Here is a 24,810-nt window from a genome sequence, read left to right as displayed (position 1 = left end):
CACAAGGTTGAGAATAAATAATAAAGAATTCCAAAACCATTATTTTACATACCTTAAAATAGCAAGGAGAACAGTGATAATAGCCTTTAGCTTTTCTCTGCTTAAGCTGTCATATGAGGTTTCCATCTTCTATAAAAAGCAACATATTTTTTTCATCATAAACAATTGAATTATGCACCAAAATTCAAAATTTAAGCAACAAATCAATTCACTACATTATTAATAACTTCATATGAAGCTAAAATAAACAAGTAAGTTTAGGGTACGTATATACAAATGTTTAACAGACTGGACCAGTTTTCAAAAATTTCAAAGGCAAAATAGACAACTATATAAAAATACATTGAAGTTGATCTTTTTTTCCTCTGTAATTCAAAATTATCAGCTTTGATACAAATATTTCTGAATTAAGTTCTTTGAAAAAGAACTTAATTCAGTTATAAAGTAAATTTAATTAATTCAGAACTTAATACAGAGAACTAAATTTAATTAATTATTTCCATTATATGGAAATAATAAATTAAATTTAAAAAGGTAAAAAAGCACAGAACCCACATATATTTGCAAAATTAAAAGATTTACTGATTGTGAACCAGAAGTGGAAAGGATTTCCTACACAAAGCTACAGTCAATTAAGTAAATAAAATTTCAACTGTCAACATTTTGGATATGCTCTGGGATTCCATTCTCAAGATAAGCTGATAAAAAGAAAAAAAGGTAAAATTCCAATTAAGAATGTTTGCACATGGGTATCTATAATTCTGAAAATTTTTAACTAAAGGCATAACTTTTAAAAATCTTAGGAAACTAATTAATTTTGGCTATAGATAATCTACATTATCTTTTTTTTTTTTCCCACAAAAAGAAAAAGATCTTACATAGGAGGAAGCTAATTTAATTATTACATTTATAAATGTAATAATTAAATAAAGGGACATATATTGTTAATTAAAAACAGAACTAAATATACAGTAAGTGCTAGTTATAGTGATCACTGGTTATTAGAATCAGCCACTTTATAGAATCAAATTTCAAAGAACCAATCCAAATTAATAAAATGCACTACACTTTCATCATTTGGAATCACATTTTCGGTTATAAGAGTCAATTTTGAATGCCTCTGTGATATTTTTCTGAAGCGCATTTCTGGAAGCGACGTTTCTAGAAGTCACAACCATAAAAAAATAATTTGCAGTTTTTGGTTTACTGGGCTTTTTTTGTTTGTACAACATGTTATAAATGGGTAGTAAACTTGGTCTTATTGCATTTGCGATAATGCCGATAGCTAGAATTTTGTGTGTTTTTATGTAATTATAGTGAAATGTGTTTCCCCTTCATTGAAATCTTTAATCATATAAAAAACAGAGTACTGTAAATAAATTTTCAGAATCTGCTCTTCATTCCTATATCTAACTTTGTAAATGTTTTACTCTATATCTCACTTGCACGTGTCATGTTAGTTCCAATTTGTGTGTGCCACATGCTTTGTTATCGATTGACGCTTATCTTTTTTACTGTGTTTTAAATTTTACTACCAAAAAAAGTCAGTGAACAGAAAGAGCGAATGAGTGTAAAAGATAAGTTACAAATTACAGAAACATACAAAAAATTAAACTTAAGCATTATGTCTCAAAGGGAAGCAGCAGTAAAATTAGGAATGCCTCAGTCATCTTTATCAAAATTATTAAAATCACATCAGTATACTCACAATATAAGAATAAGGAAGCATGAAGGGAAATATCAAACAGTAGATGAAGCTCTGTTCGTTTAGTTCAAACAGGCCATCTCATGTAATGCACCAATCAACTGTAGCATTCTTCTTCAAAAAGCTAATGGTTTTGCTGAAAAACTACACGAACAGTTTAAGGCAACGGACAGTTGACAAGATGGAAGGCAGGGCATGATATTGTTTACAAAAAATTTTTAAGAAAAAGAAAAACAGGATTCCAATGGTTCTGCAGATAACACCTGGTTGAAAACCTCTTGACAAACTGTGTTAAGCACTCACAATCGTTTAGGCATCTTTAATACAGATGAAACAGGGTTGTACTATAGGGCTACCCCAGACTACTGCATGATATTTAAAAATTCCTGTGCATCTGCAGGAAAGATCAAAGGCAGGATTACACTTTTTTTTAACAAGCAACATGATGGGAACAATCAAGATAAACCATTAGTTATAGGCAAGAGTAAATCACCTAGATGTTTTAAAGGAGTAAAACAGCTGCCTGAATATGCCGATAATGCCAACGCTTGGGTGACAGCTTCTTTATTTGAAGATGATATTTGAAAATGGGAGTTGCAATTGGATAAGAAAACAAAAAAATTACATTGGTTTTGGATAACTGCCCAGCTGATTCAAAGCTGACTTTCAAAAACATTGAATTAGTTTTTCTATCTTTGAATACCCATCACTGATTCCACCTCTTGATCGTGGAATAATAAAAACCTTTAAGACCTTTTATAGATCAGATATGAGGCAAAAAATCATCCAGTCTGTATGATGGTTTGGGAACATCATCCAATGTCGCAAAGCAAATAACTGTTCTAGATGCACTTCATATGACAATGAGTGCCTGGAATGAGGTTTCCAAAATCTACATTAGCAACTGTTTCAAAAAATGTGGATGAATTATCATAATTACCCCAGGGGCTTACATCTGGTGAGCATGGGCTTGGCAAACCCAGGTTCCTGAGCTGGATATCATCATTTTTGTCTTTCTTGGTGATTCCTCTCTCTCTCTCTCTCTCTCTCTCTCTCAGGGTAACTTTTTTTAAATCACAATACTGATCACATTGAAAAGCCTGAAGACATGTGTGAACAGGAGTTTAATGATTGGGTGGACATAGATGTGATCTACAAGTTACTAGTGCTTTAACAGATAAAGAAATTGGCCAGTCTGTTACTGATAATTCTGCCAGGAGGAGGAAAATAAACTGAATGAATTCCAGTTACAAAACAGCAAACTCGTGAAGATACAAAGGGTACTAGGAAAGTTTTGCAATATGACGCAACAATGAATCACAGGAAGCTGCTTGTTGCTGCATTTTGAGACATATTCATATGTGCATAGTAGCCACCGCGCCAAGTTGATGGGCTCAGTTATTCATTAGTAGTGAGAGTGTAAAGTGCTTGCGATGGCATCGTGGTCACGAAATGAGATAAGGACAGTTTTGTGGTATAATTTCGTGCATGGTTTAACCATAGACCAGTGCTTAGAAGAAATGACTCTTGCACTAGATGATGATTGTCCACATCGTACAACGATATTCAGGTGGTATAGAGAATTCCAAAGGGGAAATTTCACTCTGGAGGATTCTGAGAGGCCGGGAAGGCCACGAACGTCAGTTACGGAGGAAAACGTTACTGCTGTGAGGAAAATGCTTGACGAAAACAGGCGAGTGACCTACCAACAGATAGAGGATACTTTGGGCCTAAATGCACCAGCAATTCGTTCGATTCTGCAAGATCATTTGCACGTGAAGAAACTTTGTTCTCTCTGGGTGCCGCATTAACTGACTGAAGAGCAGATGACACGACGTGTGACTTGGTGCCGGGAGATGTTAAAAAAGTTTGATAAGGGACAATCTCGGTATGTGAACAACATCGTGACAGGTGATGAGACTTGGCTGTACTATTACGATCTGCCGACCAAGGCTCAAAACAAAGTTTGGGTCTTTGATGATGACGACACACCCGTAATTGTCAGAAAATCCCGATCTGTAAAAAAGAAAATGATAGCTGTATTTTTCAAATCGAGTGGAATTGTGGAACGTGTCGTTTTGGACACGCAGAAGACAGTCACAGCTAAGTGGTATACTGAACAATGCCTGCCTAAAGTCATTGGATCTATGAAGAACCTGCGGCCAAAGTCAAGAATGGACACCTGGTACCTCCATCACGATAATGCTAAAGCTCACCGCGCCAAAGCCTGCACCGAATATTTGACCACAACAGGACTGAAACTTCTCGAGCACCCTCCCTACAGTCCAGACCTTGCTCCCTGCGACTTTGCACTGTTCCCGCATGTGAAAATGAAGCTAAAAGGGAGGCGGTTTTCCAGTGATGAGGACCTTCTACGGGCTTGGGACAACAAGTGTGCTTTACTCCCTAGTGAAACTTGGCAGAACTGGTTTAAAGATTGGTTTCGGAGGATGGAGAGGTGTACTGAATGTAGAGGAAATTACTTTGAAAAAATTAAACAAACAAAGCTGTATTGCAAGTTACTTGGTTTTGGGAGCATTAGCAACTAAGGCCATATTGCTCCAGGGATATGCGGTGGTCATTCCCTGAACTTTCCGCATCCTCCGTATTTGGTGGTGACGGGCTTGAACCCCGGTCTAATCAAGAAGAGCGTGCTATGCATTGCTGCTCCTTCCCACCTGGCTACGGAGGCACCTGGAGCTGTATTGCAAAACTTTCCTAGTACCCTTTGTATAGCCATCCTGAAGAGAGAATTGGAAGAAACTGGTGCAAGTGATCACAAATACAGACTGTTATACAATATTGAAAAATCTATAACTAGACTTTGTAGTGATAATTTAAAGCAATCTACAATAACAGACTATCTTAAATTATAATCATATTACAAAGGGTTATGTTTAATTAAGCTGTGTATGTAAGTATAAATTTACTTTTATTTTTCTAACCTGTGGATAATATTCTTACAATTTCCATTTATCATTTAATTGGTAATACACTTTTGGTAATAAAGTGTAAATTTGTGCTTTATATCTTTATTTTTATAGCCTGTGGATAACTTTCACAATTTTCCCTTATTAGAATCAAAATTCAATTTTCAAATGCCATCACTATCGTGCTTACTGTACCTTATAACATGTTGACTGCCAAGCTAGTTTAAGAAATAATTACCCTCGGAGCCAAAAAATATTTACTAAATAATTTGATCAGTAATTCTAAAATAAACATTTTATTGTCAACAAAGCATGCCCCAGAAATGGTTGACGAACCCTCCAACAGTAACAACGAAAAGAAGCCAAATTAAAACCACTTCCTATTTTAGCATATAATAAAAGAAAAGCAGGCACTGATCTGTCTGATCAAATGGGTTCATATGCCACAAAGCTGCAGAAAACAATCATATGTTGCTGCAGAAAACAATCATCTAATAAATCCACAAAAGTCTTGATAGTGTGCGAGTGACCAACCCACTATCCAGTCAATATCACGACCAATCCAGTCAATATCTGGGAAGTTAAAATCCCCCATTATAAAACAATCTGATTTACTGGCACACACTATTTCTCTGTACAATACAACTGTTCATTGTACTCATTAGTCATTAGGCCTATAACACACTCCCACTTTCATTTTTGCTCTCCCAGTGCTTATGTCACACCAAACTGACTCAACATTGCACTGTTCAGCCATGTCAACAGGATGCACTTCCTTAAATTTTGTGTTTCTTGACTAACAGCATAACCTCGCCCCCCTCCCCTGTCTGTCCTTTCTGTATACATTGTATTTCCCAAATTCCAATTCTGCACTGCTTATATCTGTTCAACACCATGTCTCTGATATCCCAACAATATCTGCCTTTGATGTCTTGACCAGCCCTTCAAATTCATGAAATTTATTTGCTATACTTCTAGCTTGTTTGTTTGTTATTAGAAGCATTATCAACTAAGGCCATATTGCTCCGGGATATGCAGTGGTCATTCCCTGACCTTTCCACATCCTCCATATTTGGTGGTCACGGGATTGAACCCCAGTCTAATCAAGAAGCGTGTGCTATGCACTGCTGCTCCTGCCCACACCTATACTTCTAGCATTTGTGTACATGCGCCTATTCTTATTCTTAGTTACCCTAACACATCCCATGTATTTATTTGTTTCATGATGACTCCCACCAGTCCCTAAACCCCCAGCACCCTGCCCTCCAGGCCACCGCTCATTCTAATAGAAGCAGTGCAAGAATCATTTTCACCTCTACCAGTACCTACCATTAACCTTTTAGTCTGTGAATCCCCCCCGACTAGCAGTTTCCCAATGCACCTAATGCTGCCTCGATAGCATCAGCAAACACTCCTGCATCCCTTCTATTTAAGTATATTCCATTCCTGTAGAAGCAGTCTCACCTGTTAAGATAGGAAGGTTATACTATAATTTTGATGATTCCATCTTAATCAGTGAGTTATCCCTCTCCAGCATTTTAGGCCAAAAAAGGGTTTCCCCTCCTCATGTTAAATCTATGGGAGATATTAGCAAGTTACTTTTGAACATATATGCCTTTGGCTTACTAACTTGAGTAATCTTGTATGGAATGCGGTGCACAGCTTAATTAACAAAGGTCAAGGGTTGTCATTATCCTTGGCAAGGCCGATATTAGGAACTTTCTAGTGGGTAGAACCAAAATGGAAACCTTGAAAGTGTAAGAGAGGAAAAAGAAATGAATTGGAAAATTAATAGAGGGAGCTAGTGATTTGAAAAATTTTGGTGGGTTTTCTGGGTAGAGCAGCAGTCTTGCACGGGGAGTGAACTGTAGTGGTGGTGAAAAGGAGGTTGGCACGGAACGGAGGTTGCCGAAGTAGTGGGGAAGTCTATGTGTTGTGAATACTGCGCTAAGGATGGTTTTTTGGTGAAAGAGTTGCAGCGGTAAAAAAAAAAGAAAAAGGGGAAAGGAAAAAGGTATTATGAAAAGCTTGCTGAGACACCAGATTTCAAAGAACAAAGGGGACCACCAATCCGATGCCGAAGAAGTGGTCAGAAGTACAGATGATGGATTCCAGGGAATGTAACGAAAACTCTAAAGATTTGTGAGTACCTGATTAACTTTTAAATCTAAAATACCTGTACTGGCCACCACGGTCACCGGAATAAATGCTGTTTCCCCAAGGCATATTTTCTCTCCCTTCGTAATAAAAAAGGGGGGGGGGCGGTTAATAGCATAACAGCAAACTGCCTGTGTCACACAATACTTGATTGTTTATTAGTGGTAGAACTAGAGTTAAGTAAATTGTAAACTGAGACATACAGTACTGAATCAGTGTGAGTAACAATTAAGGTGTTTATAGTAATATACGGGACAATACAAGAAGACTGAAGTAAGCCTAGCACCCAAATCCTGTCAGCGAGAATAAGTACAGGATACTAGCTTTTATTTTTGTCTGTTATAATATGTTGATCAGAAACAGAATACTTTATAATAAAAAAAAAGGTGGGTTGACGTTGTTTATTGCAAAATGCTGGACTGTATCTGAAGATTACGTGTGAGGAAGAGAATTTTGATAAGTATTGTCAAACCTTGTATATATTGTTTTAAAATGTCTCATTAAAGAATTTGTACAGATTAGTATAGATTAGTATTTGTGAATTATTGTTCCTCTACTCAATTACATACTTAACGAAGGGAATCGCGTCTAGCACTCAGCTAACTGGTGAGGTTGGGTCTAGTATATAAAGTACAATTGCTTAATCCAACCCTTAAGGTAGGACTTTGACCCCCGGTAATTGAAGCGGAGAGGAGCATCTGGAAGTATTAGCCAGAGTAAATGTTACCGCCTACAAACACAACTCTTTCAAAAATCAAACTACAAGCCTTTGAGAAGCACCATCATGTTTGTCATGGCCTGTTACCCCTTCTAGGCAATTTTGATTCTTATGTTTAGAAATTTAATCCTCCCAAGTCCAGGGGTCCAAGAAGAGGTATTTTGGATTGGGAATTTTTTTAGATTAGACTGAAATTTAGTTGCCCCAGAATCTGCCCATGGCAGGGTTTGGCACATTTACATTTCATAAATGGAAACATTCATACCAACACAAAGTTCCATCCATCCAGTCATACCACCACTTTACAAAAACACAAATCATCATCAGCCATTTTCAATCCACTGCAGGATTGAAAGCAACTCCAGCAACTTTCCAGTTCCTTCTGTTTTGAGCACTGGCCATCCATTTACTACCCACAAACTCATGAATTTCATCTATCCATCTCCGCCTTTGTCTTCCAGGTTTTCTTCTAGCTCCTCTTGGATACCATTCTGTTATTTTCTTAGTCCATCTGTCATCATGTCTTCGAGCTATGTGTCCTGCCCAAGACCATTTTAGTTCTTTAGTTTTGATCAGAATGTCCTTTACTTCAGTTTGCTGCCTAATCCATGTGTTTCTCTTCTTATCTAACAGTCTGATTCCCAATATAATTCGTTCCATTCTTTGCTGTGTAGTTCTCAGCTTTTCTTCCATTCTTTTGGTGAGTGCCCAAGTTTCACTTCCATAAGTATGGTGGGGAGTATAAATTGGTTCATTATTTTATGTTTCAGACAAAGTGGGATATTGCTCTTCAGTATGTGACTATATTTCCTGAATGCTATCCATCCAAAATTTATTCTCTTGACTTCCAGCCATTTATTATTATTACAGCTAATAACTTGTCCCAGATAAGTATATGACTCCACCTTTTCAATTACTGCTCCTTCAATCATTATTTCTCTTTCTGTGGCATACTTGTTCATCATTACTTTTGTTTTAGCCATATTCATCTTTAGTCAAAAATCCTTACTAACTGTGCATAACTGATTAAGATTTTCCTCTAATTCTTTGGGATCGTGGCTTATGACCACAATGTCATCTGCAAATCGTAAATGGTTTAGGTGCTATCCGTTCACATTGACTCCTTTCTGGGACCAGTCTAATCTTCTGAAAGCTTCCTCAAGGGCAGCAGTAAACAGCTTTGGAGATACTGTGTCTCCTTGTCGAACTCCTCTCTCAATTTTAAATTTCCTACTGTCTTTGTCTAGTCTAATAAAGGAGGTAGCACTCTCATATATTTTCTTCAAAACCATAATATATAGGGTATCTATGCCTTGTCTTTGCAGTGCCCAAAACATTGCCTTATGCTGTATGGAGTCAAATGCCTTTTTATAATCCACAAATGCCAGGCATAATGGTGTTTTTTATTCATTTGCTTTCTCCATTAGCTGTGATATTACGTGAAGGTGATCCATAGTTGAGAATCCTGTCCTAAAGCCAGCTTACTCTTTCGGTTGATTCTCATCAAGTATTCTTTCTAATCTGTTAGTAATGACCCTTGTGAACAACTTGTAGATGTGGGATAACAAGCTAATTGGTCTATAATTTCCAATTTCTGATTTATCTCCTTTCTTATGCAGCAAAACTATGATTGCATTATTCCACTGTTTAGGCGTCACACCTTTTCTAATGCACTTTGTGAAGAACCTTGCCAGTTTTTGTGTTATGTCTCTTCCTCCCAATTTTAACAACTCTACAGTAACTTCATCTTCCCCCGGGGCTTTCTGCTTCTTCATTTTCTTCAATGCATGTTCTACCTCATCAGGAAGAATATCGGGTATGTCGTATGTGTTGCTATCACTTTGCAATCCATCTTCCACACTGCTGGCATCATTCCCCTGCTCCTATAATTCTCTATAGTAGTCTTCTGCTATTTGAATTATGCCTTCTCTGCTGTTTATAAGTACACCATCGCTATTCTTCAGTTTCAGTATCATTTGTCTTTCTGTATTACTGCTCATGTCTGCTGATTTAAATCCTTTGTTTTCCCTTAATGCTTGTTCTACTTTTCTTGTTTTAAATCTTCTTATGTCCTCTCTGAGTCTCTTTCTAATGGCTTTGCATAACTCAATATACTCAATTTTCTCCCTGTCAGTGTTTTTATTGCTTTTCATTTGTCGTCTTCGGTTCATCATGACAAGTGTTTCTTGACTAATTTTTTCTTCTTTGGATTTCTTTTTCCCTATACGTTTCTTGGGCTTTATCACTTTCAGAAAGTTGTAATATTCCTCGTCGATATCTTGGTCCTGAGCAGTCTGCAGAAGCTCAAACTTGTTCTTAAGTTCCGGTACATACCGCTTTTTCTCCTCTTCTGTTATCTGAAAGGCCTTTGTATTATTTACTCGAGTCACTTTTTTCCTTTCCTTTCCTTTCCTTTCCTACATCTATATCAAATGTACATCTTACCATTCTGTGATCACTTCCAACATTTACCTTATTCAGGACGGTAACATCATTCACAATATATCTTCTGTTAGTGAGGATGAAGTCGATTTCATTAGTAGTTAATCCATTTGGACTCTTCCGTGTCCACTTTCAAAACACAAATAAAGACACTCAATTACTCACCCACATACATACACACACACATTCACCCATCTAGCACATCAAACCTACAGAAATTATCACCGACGCACACACATTCAACCATACTTACACACATTCAACTTCCATACTTCCTTGTGTACATTTCTTTTACTGGCTGGACCTCACAACTCATTTTTCACAATTCTGATATTCACCCATTCAGGCACATGCGCACAGATGCAAATATTCAGCCAGCTCTCACACACACACACACACACACACACACACACACACACACACACACACACACACACACACACACACACACACACAGTCAGTCAATGATACATACAGAAGGTATATGTACTATTCAGAAAACTAGTTTGTCAAACTTTTTGTATAAATTATTTGACAGACTGTAATTCCAAGTGACTGACCCAGATTCCACATTCTCAGTAAATCCAGTGTCCAGAGGATTCTCTTGGTCACTGGTGAAAATATCCTGTGCAGTATCTGCATTTATCTTTTTTTCCTTATTTTTTTTTTTAAAGGAAACATTACTGAAGCAATTTTGTATAAGATTATTTAAGTTTTGTTATTGTTATTTGGCTTTTTTTAGGAGCATTAGCAACTAAGGCCATATTGCTCCGGGATATGCAGTGGTCATTCCCTGACCTTTCCGCATCCTCCGTATTTGGTGGTGACAGGCTCGAACCCCGGTCTAATCAAGAAGTGTGTACTACGCACTGCTGCTCCTTCCCACCTGGCTATGGAGGCGTCAATTATTTCAGTAACTTCATTGTGCCTATGTTTGTCATTTCCAGATTTCAGCAGCCAAAAGGATAAAAAAATAAAATAAAATGATATAGTTAATAAAATTAATTAAGTTAAAGTTAATCACATAAAGAAATTGGAATAAAATCAGAGATGTTGATGCATTCTCATTTGATCTGTACTTGGATTTTGATATTTATTTTGACAATTCCAGCTTGGTTATATCTGTCTAAAAACTGAAAAAAAAAAAATCTAAAATCTAGCACTCTGAAGGGACTGAGGCAGCCATTTTCAACCACTGTACCCGTATCAAATTTCAGAAAATTCCATTTATCTGGAAGGATAATGTTACACATACACACACAGACAAATGTATAGTCAAAGAAATGCTACTGTGTTTCCACACTGTACTAAAAATCAAAAAACATCATTACCTTCCATAACATTTCATTATCAATATATGATTTTTTGTGCTGAAGATACAACAAAACTTCCAGGACCTACAAAAAGAATAATGTTTAATTAATTTTTTAGAATAATTAGAAGGATAATTTTTTAATAATAAATTTTTAATTTATTATTAAAAATAAAAAATATATTAAAATTATTTTAATAATACATTGTAGTAATACAAGGTGATCGCAGAATATAGCATATTGAGGGATAAGAGTAAAATTACTGCATTCCATATATATATATATATATATACAGTCGATTACGGTTATTTGGGACACATCGGGACTAGTACATTTTGGCCCGATTAAGCGGCTGCCCCAATTATCCGAAGTTTCACGTAAATAGTTAAAAATACAATTTATCCCCCCCCCTTTACAATTAGTTCACTGTACAATCAAATCAAGTTACAACGAACTCACCACAGTAAAATACCGTTCACTATACGATGTGTAGTAATCTATTAAACAGCGATTCTAATTAGCGAAAATAGGAGGAATATTATTCACAATCTATAAAAGTAAAGATATATTAAGCACAAATTTACTCTTTATTACCTTACTAATTAAAAAATTAAATGATACGTGAAAATCGGAAGAATATACGTGATAATCGGAATAATTAATACGTACTGTAATATGTACATACTAACTAGTTGATATTTCTGTTCACTGACATTTGTGGGTGGGGGTTAAAATTTAAAACAGTAAAAAGATAAGCAATCAATAACAAAGAACACGGCACACACAAATTGCAAGTAACACAACACGCGCAAGTGAGAACGGAGTAACAAATTACGAAGCTTGAAAAATAGGAATGAAGAGAAGATTCTGAAAATTATTTTTTTTGTATGATTGAAGATTCCATGGAAGTGTAAACACATTTTACCATAATAACCCACAGAATTCCAGCTGTCGGTATTACCGCAAATTCAATAAGATCGAGTTTACTGTCCGTTTATGATAGATTGCACTAACAGAAAAGCCCAATAAACAGGTGACTGCTAATTGTTTTTATGGTTGTGACCTCCAGAAATCCGACCGAATTACGTGGTACGGTCGGAGACAATCGTAGGGTAATCTCCAGTGCCGAGGTCTCCTGCCCCGATTAAATGGCATTTTGTCCCAAATAAGCGAAGTAAACCCTGGCTATTTTCTTGATTGGTTTTTGTTTTTTAAGATTTGCCCCATATAAACGGCTGCCCCGATTAACCTGTGCCCCAAATAACCGGAATCCACTGTATACAGTGCTTTTATTTGTATAAAAAAATAGGTGCCGGTACTCATTTTTTGCTATCAGGAAAATTAAAAGGATATGAAAAGTACTCTGAATTTTTTTTTTTTTTCCTGACTTTAGTAGTAATGTTTTTAGAATAAAAACAACAAATTAAGTGTATTAACACACAGTTTACTAAGCATAAATTTATTATTCAAGTATATAAAAAAAGTAAAATGTGAGTAAAATAAGTAAAAAATAATAACATAAGTAAAAATAATTTCATAATAAAGTTTTTGTAGAATATTCCAAATTTTTATTAAGTTCTCATCTGACCCCCTATGCCAGGGGTTGGCAATCTTTTTTTGAGTGAAGAGCCATTTTTGATCTAATTAAAAAAAAAAGAGAGAATCCGAAGAGCCTGAGCTCAAGCTGGGAGGGGGGAGAGAGAGTTTTTTAAGAAATGGAATAATAGAGTGGGAAGGTATTTATTAAAAAAATATATATATTTTTTGAAATATTATTTATTAATACAGTACTGAAAAAACATAACAAATATCCAATTAGGTACAAATTAATGTGACTTTTGCTGATGGACTTCTTGAGCAAGTATCTCTCAACACCATGCGAGTATGTCGTAATTAAACATGCTTGCAATTTTCAGACGACGGTTTGTTGATTTATTTTTAATATAGTTCGTGTTCAAAAATATTTGCTCCAGAAATATGTCGAACCAAAAACTGTGAGAAGTCCAAATGCAAATATTTTCAAATTTATATATGGGTCCGGTAAGCTACTCCGTGCATCAAACATAATTTGGGCTGCATTTTAAAGTCCTTTATCGCCATCCATTTGTGCAGAATTGTAAGGGCGGCCTTTTGCCTCTCCAAATTCTCAATTTCTGTTTTAAGGCATTTTAGTCTTGCACTCCATGTGTCCTCGATTTTTAAGTCCTCTAACTCCATTTCAAATTATGCTTCATGTGAGCTGTAAAGTTAAAGAGCCGCAGTTACATGTTAAAAGAGCTGCATGTGGCTCGTGAGCCGCAGGTTGCTGACTTCTTGACTTCCTCTTTGTGTGTCGGTTGCTGAATGATGTTTCCGAAGCAGCTACGAATCAACATATTTTGCTGGATCGAAGCAGGTCAGCAGTGGGCCTTACAATTTTAAGAAACAGTAGAAAAGAAACTGTTTTTGTCATCAACAAAGTGCTGGTTGGGCTGGCGATCAGATTCATTTGTGAAAATCCTCGTTCACATTCACTCGATGAAATTGGTATTGTACTCAGTGTTCATCAAATGCTTCAATTCTTCTGAAACCTTCTTATCAATTAGGTATCCCCAAAATCCACAAATTGCATCTCTTTCATTTAAGTGTAACCTAATTGACAATTTTCTAACTTCACTTTCACTATATGCCAACAATTCATGTTTAGAAGGATTTATACCTTCATTGTCCTCATTTTCCTTCTCTCGTCATCAGTATTGTCACTAGTTCTTAAATGTGAATTTTTTCTTTTCTTTTTTTGAAACTGTCCAAAATGTCGGTGTAATTTGGATATTCAGGTACTGTGACCCAGTAAACAGAGATACGGAAAAATGTGGATAACGCATTTCTGCGAAACAACAGATGATTATTTGTCAGGATAAAAGAAAATCATTTTTCTAATTCTTGAAAGGGGCGCTTACGGTTGATTCACAAAGGTGTGCAGCCTACGGTCCATGAGAAAAGTGAACTAAAACAGCATTTTAAATTTTGGTAATTATCAAAAACATTTTCTCATTAAATGTTTTGTTCAGTTAATGTAATTGTGTATTGTACTTAATAAAATTTTCAAATATTTTCAATTTTACTTTTACATACAACAAGATATGAAAAATGTAACACACTAAAGAAATCTAACTTTGAATTTTTTGAATATGGCCCCTGTATGGGAAAAGGTTGGACACCACTGCAGTAGAAGGTGGACCAGAGCCCACTGGGAATACACCTTGATCTGCTCACTCTTGACTAGCGCAACTCCTCCGTATGTGGGACAGGCGGTTGAATAAGTTTTACCGGGTACCGCTAAGTTGTAGAATGCTTTAGCTCTCTTAATTCACGCAGTAGCACTAATTGCCTGCAGGTCAGAAATGCGAACAGAAATGCGAATATGAAAATTTTCTTCGCTCAACGGAAACTATTTTAAATGTAATTTCCAAGGGAAATTAAATTTTGAATTATAAAAATGTTTATACAGTTTTATATAGAAAATATCTTAAAAATAGACATTAAAAATGCAAATTTAGTTATATAATTTTAAGCTTATTTAAATAAATAAATATGTGAAAAAAATTTACGGAATTTTGCAAATTTCGAAGTGCACTGCATCCAAATGTCACACATCACTGTTAATAAAGGCGCCGGTACAACATACTGTTGCATACCGTCCCAAAAAAAGCACTGTGTGTGTGTGTGTGTGTGTATATATATATATAAGTTAGTAGTAGTAACTTATATATATATATATATATATATATATATAAGTTAGTAGTCGTGAAAGGTAACGTGCTAACATTACGGTACTCGTAACGCTAATTATGGATAACAAAGGCCACAGTATATTTATAAAAACCACAGTATATTTATGTTAAAACAGTCCAGTAGGGTCTCAAAGTATGTAACCCTGCTCAAATGTACCCACCTCTTTGATTCATTCTTGTGTTCATGATTTGCTGTTATTGCTTGTCCGTTTTATGTTAGCAGTTGGCAACTCATGAAAGGGGGGAGAGAGAACGGAAAGGTTGATGTCAAAATAGATGCAGAGTATAAGCTTTAGTAAGGTTTCAGTACTTAATCCAGATCAGTGTTTCTCAATCTGTGGTCTGCAGACCACCAGTGGTCCGTGAGTTGGTTGTAGGTGGTCCGTGGGAAGGTAAATTTTATTGTAAGTATAAAATATAATCACAAATAAAATTAAAATTGGCAATCAACTATTTACTTTGTAAAAGAAAGCAGGCACAACCATCACATTAAAATTTTTAAAGCCTTTTTTATTTCTATTTTTTCAATAAAAAATATGACAAATTTTTCTTTCTTTTAAAATTTCCCTTACCATTCGTATGTTATTACCACCGATTCATTACTTAGCAGAGCTGATAATAAAATAAAAAACTACAAATTTGTCAGGAAAATTCATTGTCAGGTAAGTAAAGAATGCTTGAAGTGGTCTGTGAATGATAAAACATTGAAAAGCACTGATCTAGATGATACCATATGGATGATAATGTGTTAATCATAAAACTGACAATTTTATTTAAGATTTATGTACATTCAATGTACACAAATAAGGTTTAGACACACACATACATGGATTACAGGAGTTCATGGATTATCAGCTCTGCTAAGTAAGTTCACCTAGTTTTACCTCAGTACAATAGTTTTCTATAAGGAGAACCTGAAATTAATGCAAACTCTCACTTACACAGGGGTAGCAGGAACCTAACCCTTGCATTCTTTAAGGCTGTACTGTTATCTGTCAAGTTAAAAAGAAATAATAACAAACACACTCACCATATTCAGAAACACCAAAAAAATACCACACTCACTCATACCAAAGTAAGAATAAAAAAGATGACGGGGTGGGGGGATAACAGGACATCACTGTCATCACAAGTTACATGGAAGAATGTTCCTGGACAAAGCAACCTTCTAAATTCCTTCTGAAGGCAATGCTGAAATTCTACTTTCCCGCTCCCCCATCATCTTTATAATTATTTCACTTTAATTATTTTTAGGTTTTGATGGAAACAACAGTAAGCATAAGGATACCTGAGGTCATCATAAAGCAAGCATCACTACAGCACATGCTGTTTCTAGTCTTTATTACCATAAGAACATAAATTGGTAGGTAAAGAGAACAAGCTTCATCAATTCTGCATTTCCTTATCCATTTACAATTAAAAAATATGCCTATAAACAAGGATAAATCACTCACTGGTAACTTTGTTGATTGTAAAGAATATTAGTATTCATATTAGTAGTGTCAAATGATACAAAATAGCAAGCTTATACAGAATCAGCAAAAAAAAAAAAAAAAAAAAAACCACCTCCCATTTCACCTATTCCCTTCAATAGTCTCTCTAGTTCTTCCTTGGATTCATTTAAACTAACCACTTCCACAACAACAGATAGACGTTTGTTCCAACAATCAACCACCCACTGGCTAAAGGCAAACTTCAAACTATTCTGCAACCATCCTTCTTCAATTTGAAGTTATACCCCCTCTTATGCATAGTCTGAGCAAGAGGAAGAATCCAATCAGCATTGAGCTTTGCTCAATGCATTCAAAAACACCTCAATCAGATTACCTTGCAGGTACCTAGTCTCCAGATGCTGCAATGTGCATTACTGAAACCTTTCTAAATAAGAGCACCTTTCTGTAACCCTTACTAATCTCATATCTCATTGCCCTTCTCTGTACCTATCCAACTGCTCTACATCCGTCCTAAAATGATACCCCCCCAGATCTGTATGCAGTACTCAATATGTGGCCTAACCGTTGCCTTATATAATGCAATAATCTTCCTATCTGTGAAAGAACTTCATAAGGAGAGACTGTTTCCATCTTACACTGCCTTGATGCTATCGAGGCAAGGTGGGTCAGAAAACTGATAGATTAGGGGGATTCATAGACTAATCTATTAATAATAGATTAACAGTAGGCAGAGGTGAAAGTGATTCTTGCACTGCTTCTATTGGAGTGAGCAGCAGTCTGGAAAGCAAGGTGCTGGGGATTTCCAGGACTGCTGGGAGTTATCATGGAACAAGTAAATACATGGGCTGTGTTAGGATAACTAAGAGTAAGAATAGTTGCATGTACACCAATCCTAGGAGTATAGTAAATAAATTTGATGAATTTGAGATGCTGGTCAACACATCAAAGGCAGATATTGTTGGAATATCAGAGACATGGCATCACACAGAGATAAGGAATGCAGAATTGGAATTTGGGGAGTACAATGTGTACAGAAAGGATAGACAGAATAGAAAGAGGGTTCATGCTGTTAGTTAAGAAACACATAAAAAAAAAAATTTAAGGAAGTGCATCCAGCTGACATGGGTGGACATGCTGAGTCAGTTTCTTGTGACATAAGCACTGGGATAAGCAAAATTAAGAGTAGGAGTGTGTTATTGGCCTAATGAATCTGATGAATACAATGAACAACTGCAGAGAAATAGATTGAGTCAGTAAATCAAATTGTCTTGTAACAGGGGATTCTTAATGCACAAATAATCACTGCTGATAACCAGGTCAAGAGTATTACACACTCTGGTTGCCTCTCGAATATGTTGCTGCAGAAAACAATCATCCAATAAATCCACAAAAGTCTTGATAGTGTGCGAGTGACCCTCCCACAAGTTCCAGTCAATATCTGGGAAGTTAAAATCCCTCATTATAAAACCATCTGATTTACTGGCCCACTCCATTACTCTGTACAAATGTTTGTTGTACTCATTAGAATCATTAGGCCTATAACATTGGGATTACAATCATTAGGCTCTCCCAGTGCTTATGTCACACCAAACTGACTCAATGTTGCACTGTCCAGCCATGTCAACTTGATGCACTTCCTTAGATTTTGTGTTTCTTGACTAACAGCATAACCCCTCCTTCCCTGTCTGTCCTTTCTGTACACAATATACTCCCCAAATTCCAATTCTGCACTGCTTATATCTGTGTGACACTGTCTCTCTCTCTCTCTCTGATATCCCAACAATACCTGCCTTTGATATTTTGACCAGCAAGAATTTCAAATTCATGAAATTTATTTACTATACTTCTAGCATTGGTATACATGCAAGTATACATACACCTATTTAAAAACCTGGAAAACATTCACAAATTGAAAAAATAATAATAATAAAATAAACCTCAGAAAGGGCTATCTCCAACGGCTATCCAAAAGGCATAATGATGAATTGAGCAAGGCCACTCTTGCAGAATCATATACAGGCACATCATAGTCTAGTCAAAATCTATCTAATACGTGTATAGTACAAGTGAAGTAGGGTATTCATCTTTTTTCTGGCAGATAATTTGAATCTTCATTCCATGTTTCAGAAAGTTGAGATTACAGTCTAGAGTTCGACCTAAGAAACAGACATTGTCAGAGCATTACAGGATGAGTTCTCAGTCATAATTCAGGTTCAGGATGTAACTTGCATTTTTCAAAAATGACCTGCAATAGTTTTCTGTTCAGAGTGGCAATAGCCATTCCAGGACATCCTTCTATTTTATTGATTACACATTGGAATTGTCATTTGAAAATACAGTTCATGTTTTGGGACTAGCATGAGATAGTAAGGGTCATCAGCATACACGTATGTTTCAACAGTAGCAGAAATGACTTTTGTCATTTGGTTTATTCTGATGGCAAAAAGTGTGGAACTGAGAACAGAGCCCTGTGGGATGACTCCACTTTGGTTAAAAAGATTGTGAGAGGGCATTTTGATAATAAACCCCTGAAAAGTATAGGTTTGTAGGAAGTGGCAAATGTCCCCGTAAGCCAAGTATGCATAGATCTCGAAGGACACCAAAAGCCAAGTGGTGTCAAATGCCCTTTGAATATCGAGACATACCATTGGCAGATGTTCATTTTTAATGAAGGCATTCCAGATGTTTTTCTCAACTTTGACCATAAGGGAGGACAATATTGGAATGTCCTGGATGCTATCCGTAACCTTGTTATTGCTTGTTAGAGTTACGTCAAGTGTAATTATCAACTGTTTCAGAAAGAGTGGCTTTGGAGAGAACATCATCGAAAAACATGGTCCAGCAGACGAATGTGATAGCAACAGTGAGGAATGGAGGAATTTGAAGGAGCATATGGATTTTGTTGGCAAATTTAAAAGTTTGTGAAGGTGGATGATGAAGTTGCTACCACTGCAACACCAAAAGAGCTGCTGGGTACCAAACAAAACGATGATGTTTTTGTTAACAGCGACAGCGAAAGTGAAGAAGCACAAAACACTACCATCTAAAAAAGATGCCCAAAATGCATTGAACATAATAGAGAATGTGTTGGCCTGCAGTAACGTTGATAAAGAAACAACTATTGCATTTGATAACGGCTGTGCTGTAGTTAAAAGTGCATATAGGACAAAAACTGTGCAAACAACATTGGATTCTTTCTTTAAATTAGATTAATTTATTAAAAAGTTAATGGTCTGTTTGTCTCCTTTTATATTAAGATTGCAATTCTTTTTACTGTGATACTTAAATATTGTATATATCAAAATATATACTGTACAATATTTTAATTTCTGCTAATATTGCTTTTCTCTTAGCTGATTTATAGAGCTTCTTAATGTCCCATTATGTAATCAACTTAATAATAATAATAAAAAACTTCCAACCAACCTTTCACCGGCCTGGAATCTCATGCACGTAAAGTTCCCACATCTCGAAATGCATTATGGTAACATAGGAATTCTTTAAATACATAATTCCTTTTCTCCTATCATTGCCAACCAAAGACGTTTTTCACGAAAGTCACTCGTTGTGACTATTGGCTTCACCTTGTTCTTATATTAACATTTTAAATGACAACCAGTGACGAGGTAGCGCACTTCTTCCTTAAGCAAATTTTAATTACAGGTTTTTAACAATTCCATCTTTATTTATTTTAACTTATTTTAAACTTCATTTCCACTTCAATACCATGTAACTATGCAGATCAGTTGAGGTGAATACCGTCAATTAAGCTCTTATTGCTATTATTATTGTTTTTCTAACAAATAAAATAAAATCTTTAAAAAATATGTTAATATGTTATTCCTATTACTGTATTGTTAGACAAGGCTTTTGTTTTTATTTTATTTTAGTTTTATAATTTTATTTTATTAATTTATTTTTGATATTATCATTATTTCTCATTCTTAGATATACAGTATGTACCAAAAAAAAAAACCAGTAAAATTCTGACACTTTGGGGAACCTCATTACTACAAACCTTGTTATTACAAAATGTGAAAATTTAGGTCCCTTGAACTTTGTAATGAGATTCCACTTTTGGTGACAAAAAGGTTGCTAAATAGTTAGTTAATAATTCTATAAAGGTCATTTATAAATTTTGTGACGAGAAGTATTTTTTAACAATTTTCAAAGCTGGAGTTATCCCGGCAAGAAGGTACTCGGAGAGCCAGTGTTGAGTCGGCAGTGGTGGAGAGGTGCCTGTGCAGAGTTTTGCACAGCCCTCACCTGCCAGTCACTTCTCTCCCAAGATTTTAATCGCTTCTCCAGGAAGAAGTCAGAGTCGCTTCTCCCACCCTTGTCATTTCACAACAACTGGAAGACTTACATAGACAAAGTTTTCATTAGTTCCTCAGTTTTAGGGCAAGCCGGGGTAATAGAAACTTTTTTCAGTTATCATAAAGCTCTCTATTTGAGATATGAAATAAATCAGTCAACTACGGACCCTTCATCGTGAGTGCATGGCACTCAGTAGTTGACTGATTTATTTCATTTTCAGCAGAATAAATGTTTGGTTTTAAAATTAACATCTGTAAAAACACAGCATTTTTAAATACAATAAGCGCCGGTTATAGTGATCACTGGTTATTAGAATCAGCTGCTCAATAGAATCAAATTTCAAAGAACCGATCCAATTCAATAAAATGCACCATACTTTCATCGTTCACTAAAATCACCTTTTCAGTTATAAGAATCAATTTTGAATGCCTCTGTGATATTTTTCTAAAGCACATTTCTGAGGGTCACAACCATAAAACAATAAAAACAATTTGCAGTTTCCGGTTTATTGGGCTTTTCTGTTATTGCAATTTTGTTAGTGCAATAAACAGGTAGTAAACTCAATCTTATTCATTTGTGATAATAACGATAGCTGGAATTCTGTGTTTTCACATTATTATGGTGAAATGTGTTTCCCCTTCACTGAAATCTGCTCTTCATTTCTATATCTAAACTTCGTCTTGCTTGCGTGTGTTGTATTAGTTCCAATTTGTGTGCGGCATGTGCTTTGTTATTGATTGGCACTTATCATTTTTACAGTGTTTTAAATTTTACTACCAAAAAAAAAATGTCAGTGAACAGAGAGACAGTGAATTTGAGTGTAAAAGAGAAGTTATGAATTATAGAAACGTATGATAAATTAAACTTAGGCAATATGTCTCAAAGGGAAGTGGTAGTAAAATTAGGAGTGCCTCAGTCATCTTAATCAAAACTGTTAAACTCACACCACACATTAAACACTAATGTGATTAGTGAAACCAGAAAAAGGAAGGGTGAAGGAAAATGCCAAACAGTAGATGAAGCTCTGTTCGTTTGGTTCAAACCATCTATAGACTGGATGATTCTTCGCCTCATATCCGATCTATAAAAGGTCTTAAAGGTTTTTATTATTATTCCCTGGTCGAGAGGTTGAATCAGTGATGTGGTATTTGAAGGTAGAAAATCTAATTCAGTGTTTCTGAAAGTCAACTTTGGATGAGCTGGGCAGCTGTTCAAAACCAATGCAATTTTTTTGTTTTTCTTATCCAATTTCAAATCCCATTTACGAAGATAATCTTCAAATAAAGAAGCTATCATCCAAGCATTGGTATTATTGGCATATTCAACAGGCAGCTGTTTTACTCCTTTAAAACATCTAGGCAATTTACTCTTGCTGATAACTAATGGCTTCATCATGATTGTTCCCTTCACATTGCATTGTTAAAAGAACTGTAATTCTGTCCTTGATCTTTCCTGCAGATGCAGAGGAATTTTTAAAAATCATGCAGTGGCCTGGGGAGTAGCCCTGTAGTACAACCCTGTTTCATCTCTATTAAAAATGTCTTCAGGATTATTTCAACCAAGTGTCAGCTGCAAAACAATATCATGCCTCTCCTTCCATCTTGTCAGCCATCCATCCGTCGCCTTAAACTGTTCGTGTAGTTTTTCAGCAAAATCATTAGCTGATTTTGCTGAAAAAAGCAGATAACTGTTCTAGATGCACTTGATATGACAATGAATGCCTGGAATGAAGTTTCCAAAACCTGCATTAGCAACTGTTTCAAAAAATGTGGATTAATTATTCATGATGGGCAATTAAGTCACAATACTGATCACGTTGAAAAGCCTAAATACATGGGTCAACAGGAGTTTAATGATTGGGTGGACATAGATGGTGATCTACAAGTTACTACAGCTTTAACAGATGAAGAAATTGCCCAGTCTCTTACTGATAATTTCGTCGAGGAGGAGGGAAATGAAGATGAACCTGAACGAATTTCAGTTACAAAATGGCAAACTCGTGAAGCTATAGCCGTCCTGAGGAGATGTTGTTGTTGTTTGTTAGATTTATTGGTGCATCAGCAACTCAGGCTATAATGCACTAATTACTGTCTGATATTTACTTCGTTTTTCTTACAGGAGATAGGGGTTCAGATAAGGTGATATTTATTAATAAATTTTAGAAAAAGAAAAATGTCATCCATGTTCTCTCGATCTCCTAGGACACACTGTAGTGTTAAATGATTGTAATTATGAAAATTAGAGAAAAAAAAGCTGTTTTCCGATCTTTTTGATATTGCGGGCATTCTATGATGATATGCTTTACTGTTAGTGGGCATAAACAATTACTGCATTGTGGAGGGTCACTGTTTGTTAGTAGATAGCTATGGGTGAGGAAAGTATGACCAATGCGTAATCTGGCTAGAATAGTTTCTTCCTTTCTGTTTCGTCTCAGGCTGGATTGCCACTGTTTAGGTTCTTTCTTGATTTCAAAAAGTTTATTATTTGTCTGATCTTTCCACATGCGTGTCCATACTTCTTTATATGTCTGTTTGATAAAGGACTTATGATCACTATAAGGAGTCCTGAAATTAGAGGGCATCACATTTGTAGCAATTTTAGCAGCTAAATCTGCCTGCTCGTTTCCAAGGATTCCAACGTGTCCAGGGATCCAGCAAAGTATTACGAGTTGTCCACGTCCATGAAGTGCTAATAACTGTGCAAAGATTTTCTGTACCAGAGGACGACTAGGGAAGGATTTACACTGTAGAGCATTAACAGCACTCAACGAGTCTGTATATATGATGGATTTAGCGTATGAGGCTTCTTTTATATTCTCTAGGGCTAGTAGAATACCATATAACTCTGAGGTATAAGTACTGCATTCTGGTGGGAGCTGTCTGGAGATGGTGGCATTTGGTAGTACTACAGCTGTTCCAACTTTATTATCAGTTTTGGATCCATCTGTGTATAGCTGAATGAAGCTACTAAACTCGGTGGAGTGAGCCATATGTATTTGTCTAGTGTTGATATCGGGGAAGTTATTCTTTCCCCATTGCTGAAAAAGTCTATCAATATGTACTGGAGCCATGGAAAGCCATGGCTGGGTTTCCATGCTAGTATCCTGGAGAGTGTTAGAAAACTTCAGGCCCCAGCTTGTGATCAAAGCCTGAAGCCTAATGCCAGATGGTTTGTTGTAACACCATTTAGTTTGATAGATTTCTCTCCATTTTGGTATGAAGAGGCATTGCCACATGGGATGATGTGGGAAACTGCTAATTTTGGCTGCATAATTTAGTAGTAGAGTTTCTCGCCTAAGGTGTAATGGTGGTTCATAGGCTTCGGTATAGAGGCTTAAGATTGGTGATGTGCGAAAAGTCCCCAGTGCAACTCTTAATGCACTGTGATGTACAGGATCGAGCCATTTCAATACACTTGGCCTGGCTGAGTCATATGCAGGAGACCCATAGTCTAACCGGGATCTGATCAGTGAGCGGTATAGATGTAACAGCACGTAACGATCTGCACCCCATTACATAGAAGAAATTACTCTGAGAAGATTTAGTTTTCTAAGACAACTTGTACGAATATGTTTATATGTTCCAGGAAGTTTAATTTTTTATCAAATATCACACCAAGAAATCTAATACTAGGTTGGAAAGCAATACAATGAGAATCCAACTGAAGGTCTGGATCCGGATGTAAAGAATGTTTGCAACAGAAGTGCACAGCAGTCGTTTTTGGTTTAGAAAGCCGATATCCATTATTTTTGGCCCAAGAGACTATTTTGTTAATGGTGCCTTGTAATTGTCTTTCAATAAGTCTCATATTTTGAGAATGACATGACATGGCAAGATCGTCAGCATACAAGTATGCGTCAACTGTGTTAGGTATGCACTTGGTAATAGAATCAATCTTAATGGCAAAGAGTGTGGCACTCAACACTGATCCTTGGGGAACTCCCTCTTCTTGTACATATGCTCGAGATAATGAAGAATGGAATCGGACCTGAAAGGATCTAT

The 24,810-nt window shown here is 36.0% G+C and overlaps 1 protein-coding gene across 3 annotated transcripts in view; it reads right to left on the bottom strand.

Annotated features, from left to right (window-relative positions):
• LOC150085521 (COMM domain-containing protein 6-like) overlaps positions 1–24,810 on the bottom strand; it is a 128,728-nt gene that overhangs the window by 65,413 nt on the left and 38,505 nt on the right. For all 3 annotated transcript variants that reach the window (XM_090374095.1, XM_090374093.1, XM_090374094.1), the window contains exons 3-4: positions 11,284–11,349; positions 53–129 (exon numbers count right to left, since the gene is read on the bottom strand). In XM_090374095.1, coding sequence (XP_090230221.1) covers positions 53–129; positions 11,284–11,349 — 143 coding nt within the window. The remainder of the gene's footprint in view (positions 1–52; positions 130–11,283; positions 11,350–24,810) is intronic.

This window comes from Mastigoproctus giganteus, chromosome 5 (genome assembly GCF_048544385.1).
Source record: "Mastigoproctus giganteus isolate SK-2022 chromosome 5, ASM4854438v1, whole genome shotgun sequence".
Lineage (NCBI taxonomy): Eukaryota > Metazoa > Arthropoda > Arachnida > Uropygi > Thelyphonidae > Mastigoproctus > Mastigoproctus giganteus.
Note: the sequence above shows the minus strand (reverse complement) of the source record. Positions and strands in the feature narration are given on the sequence as shown.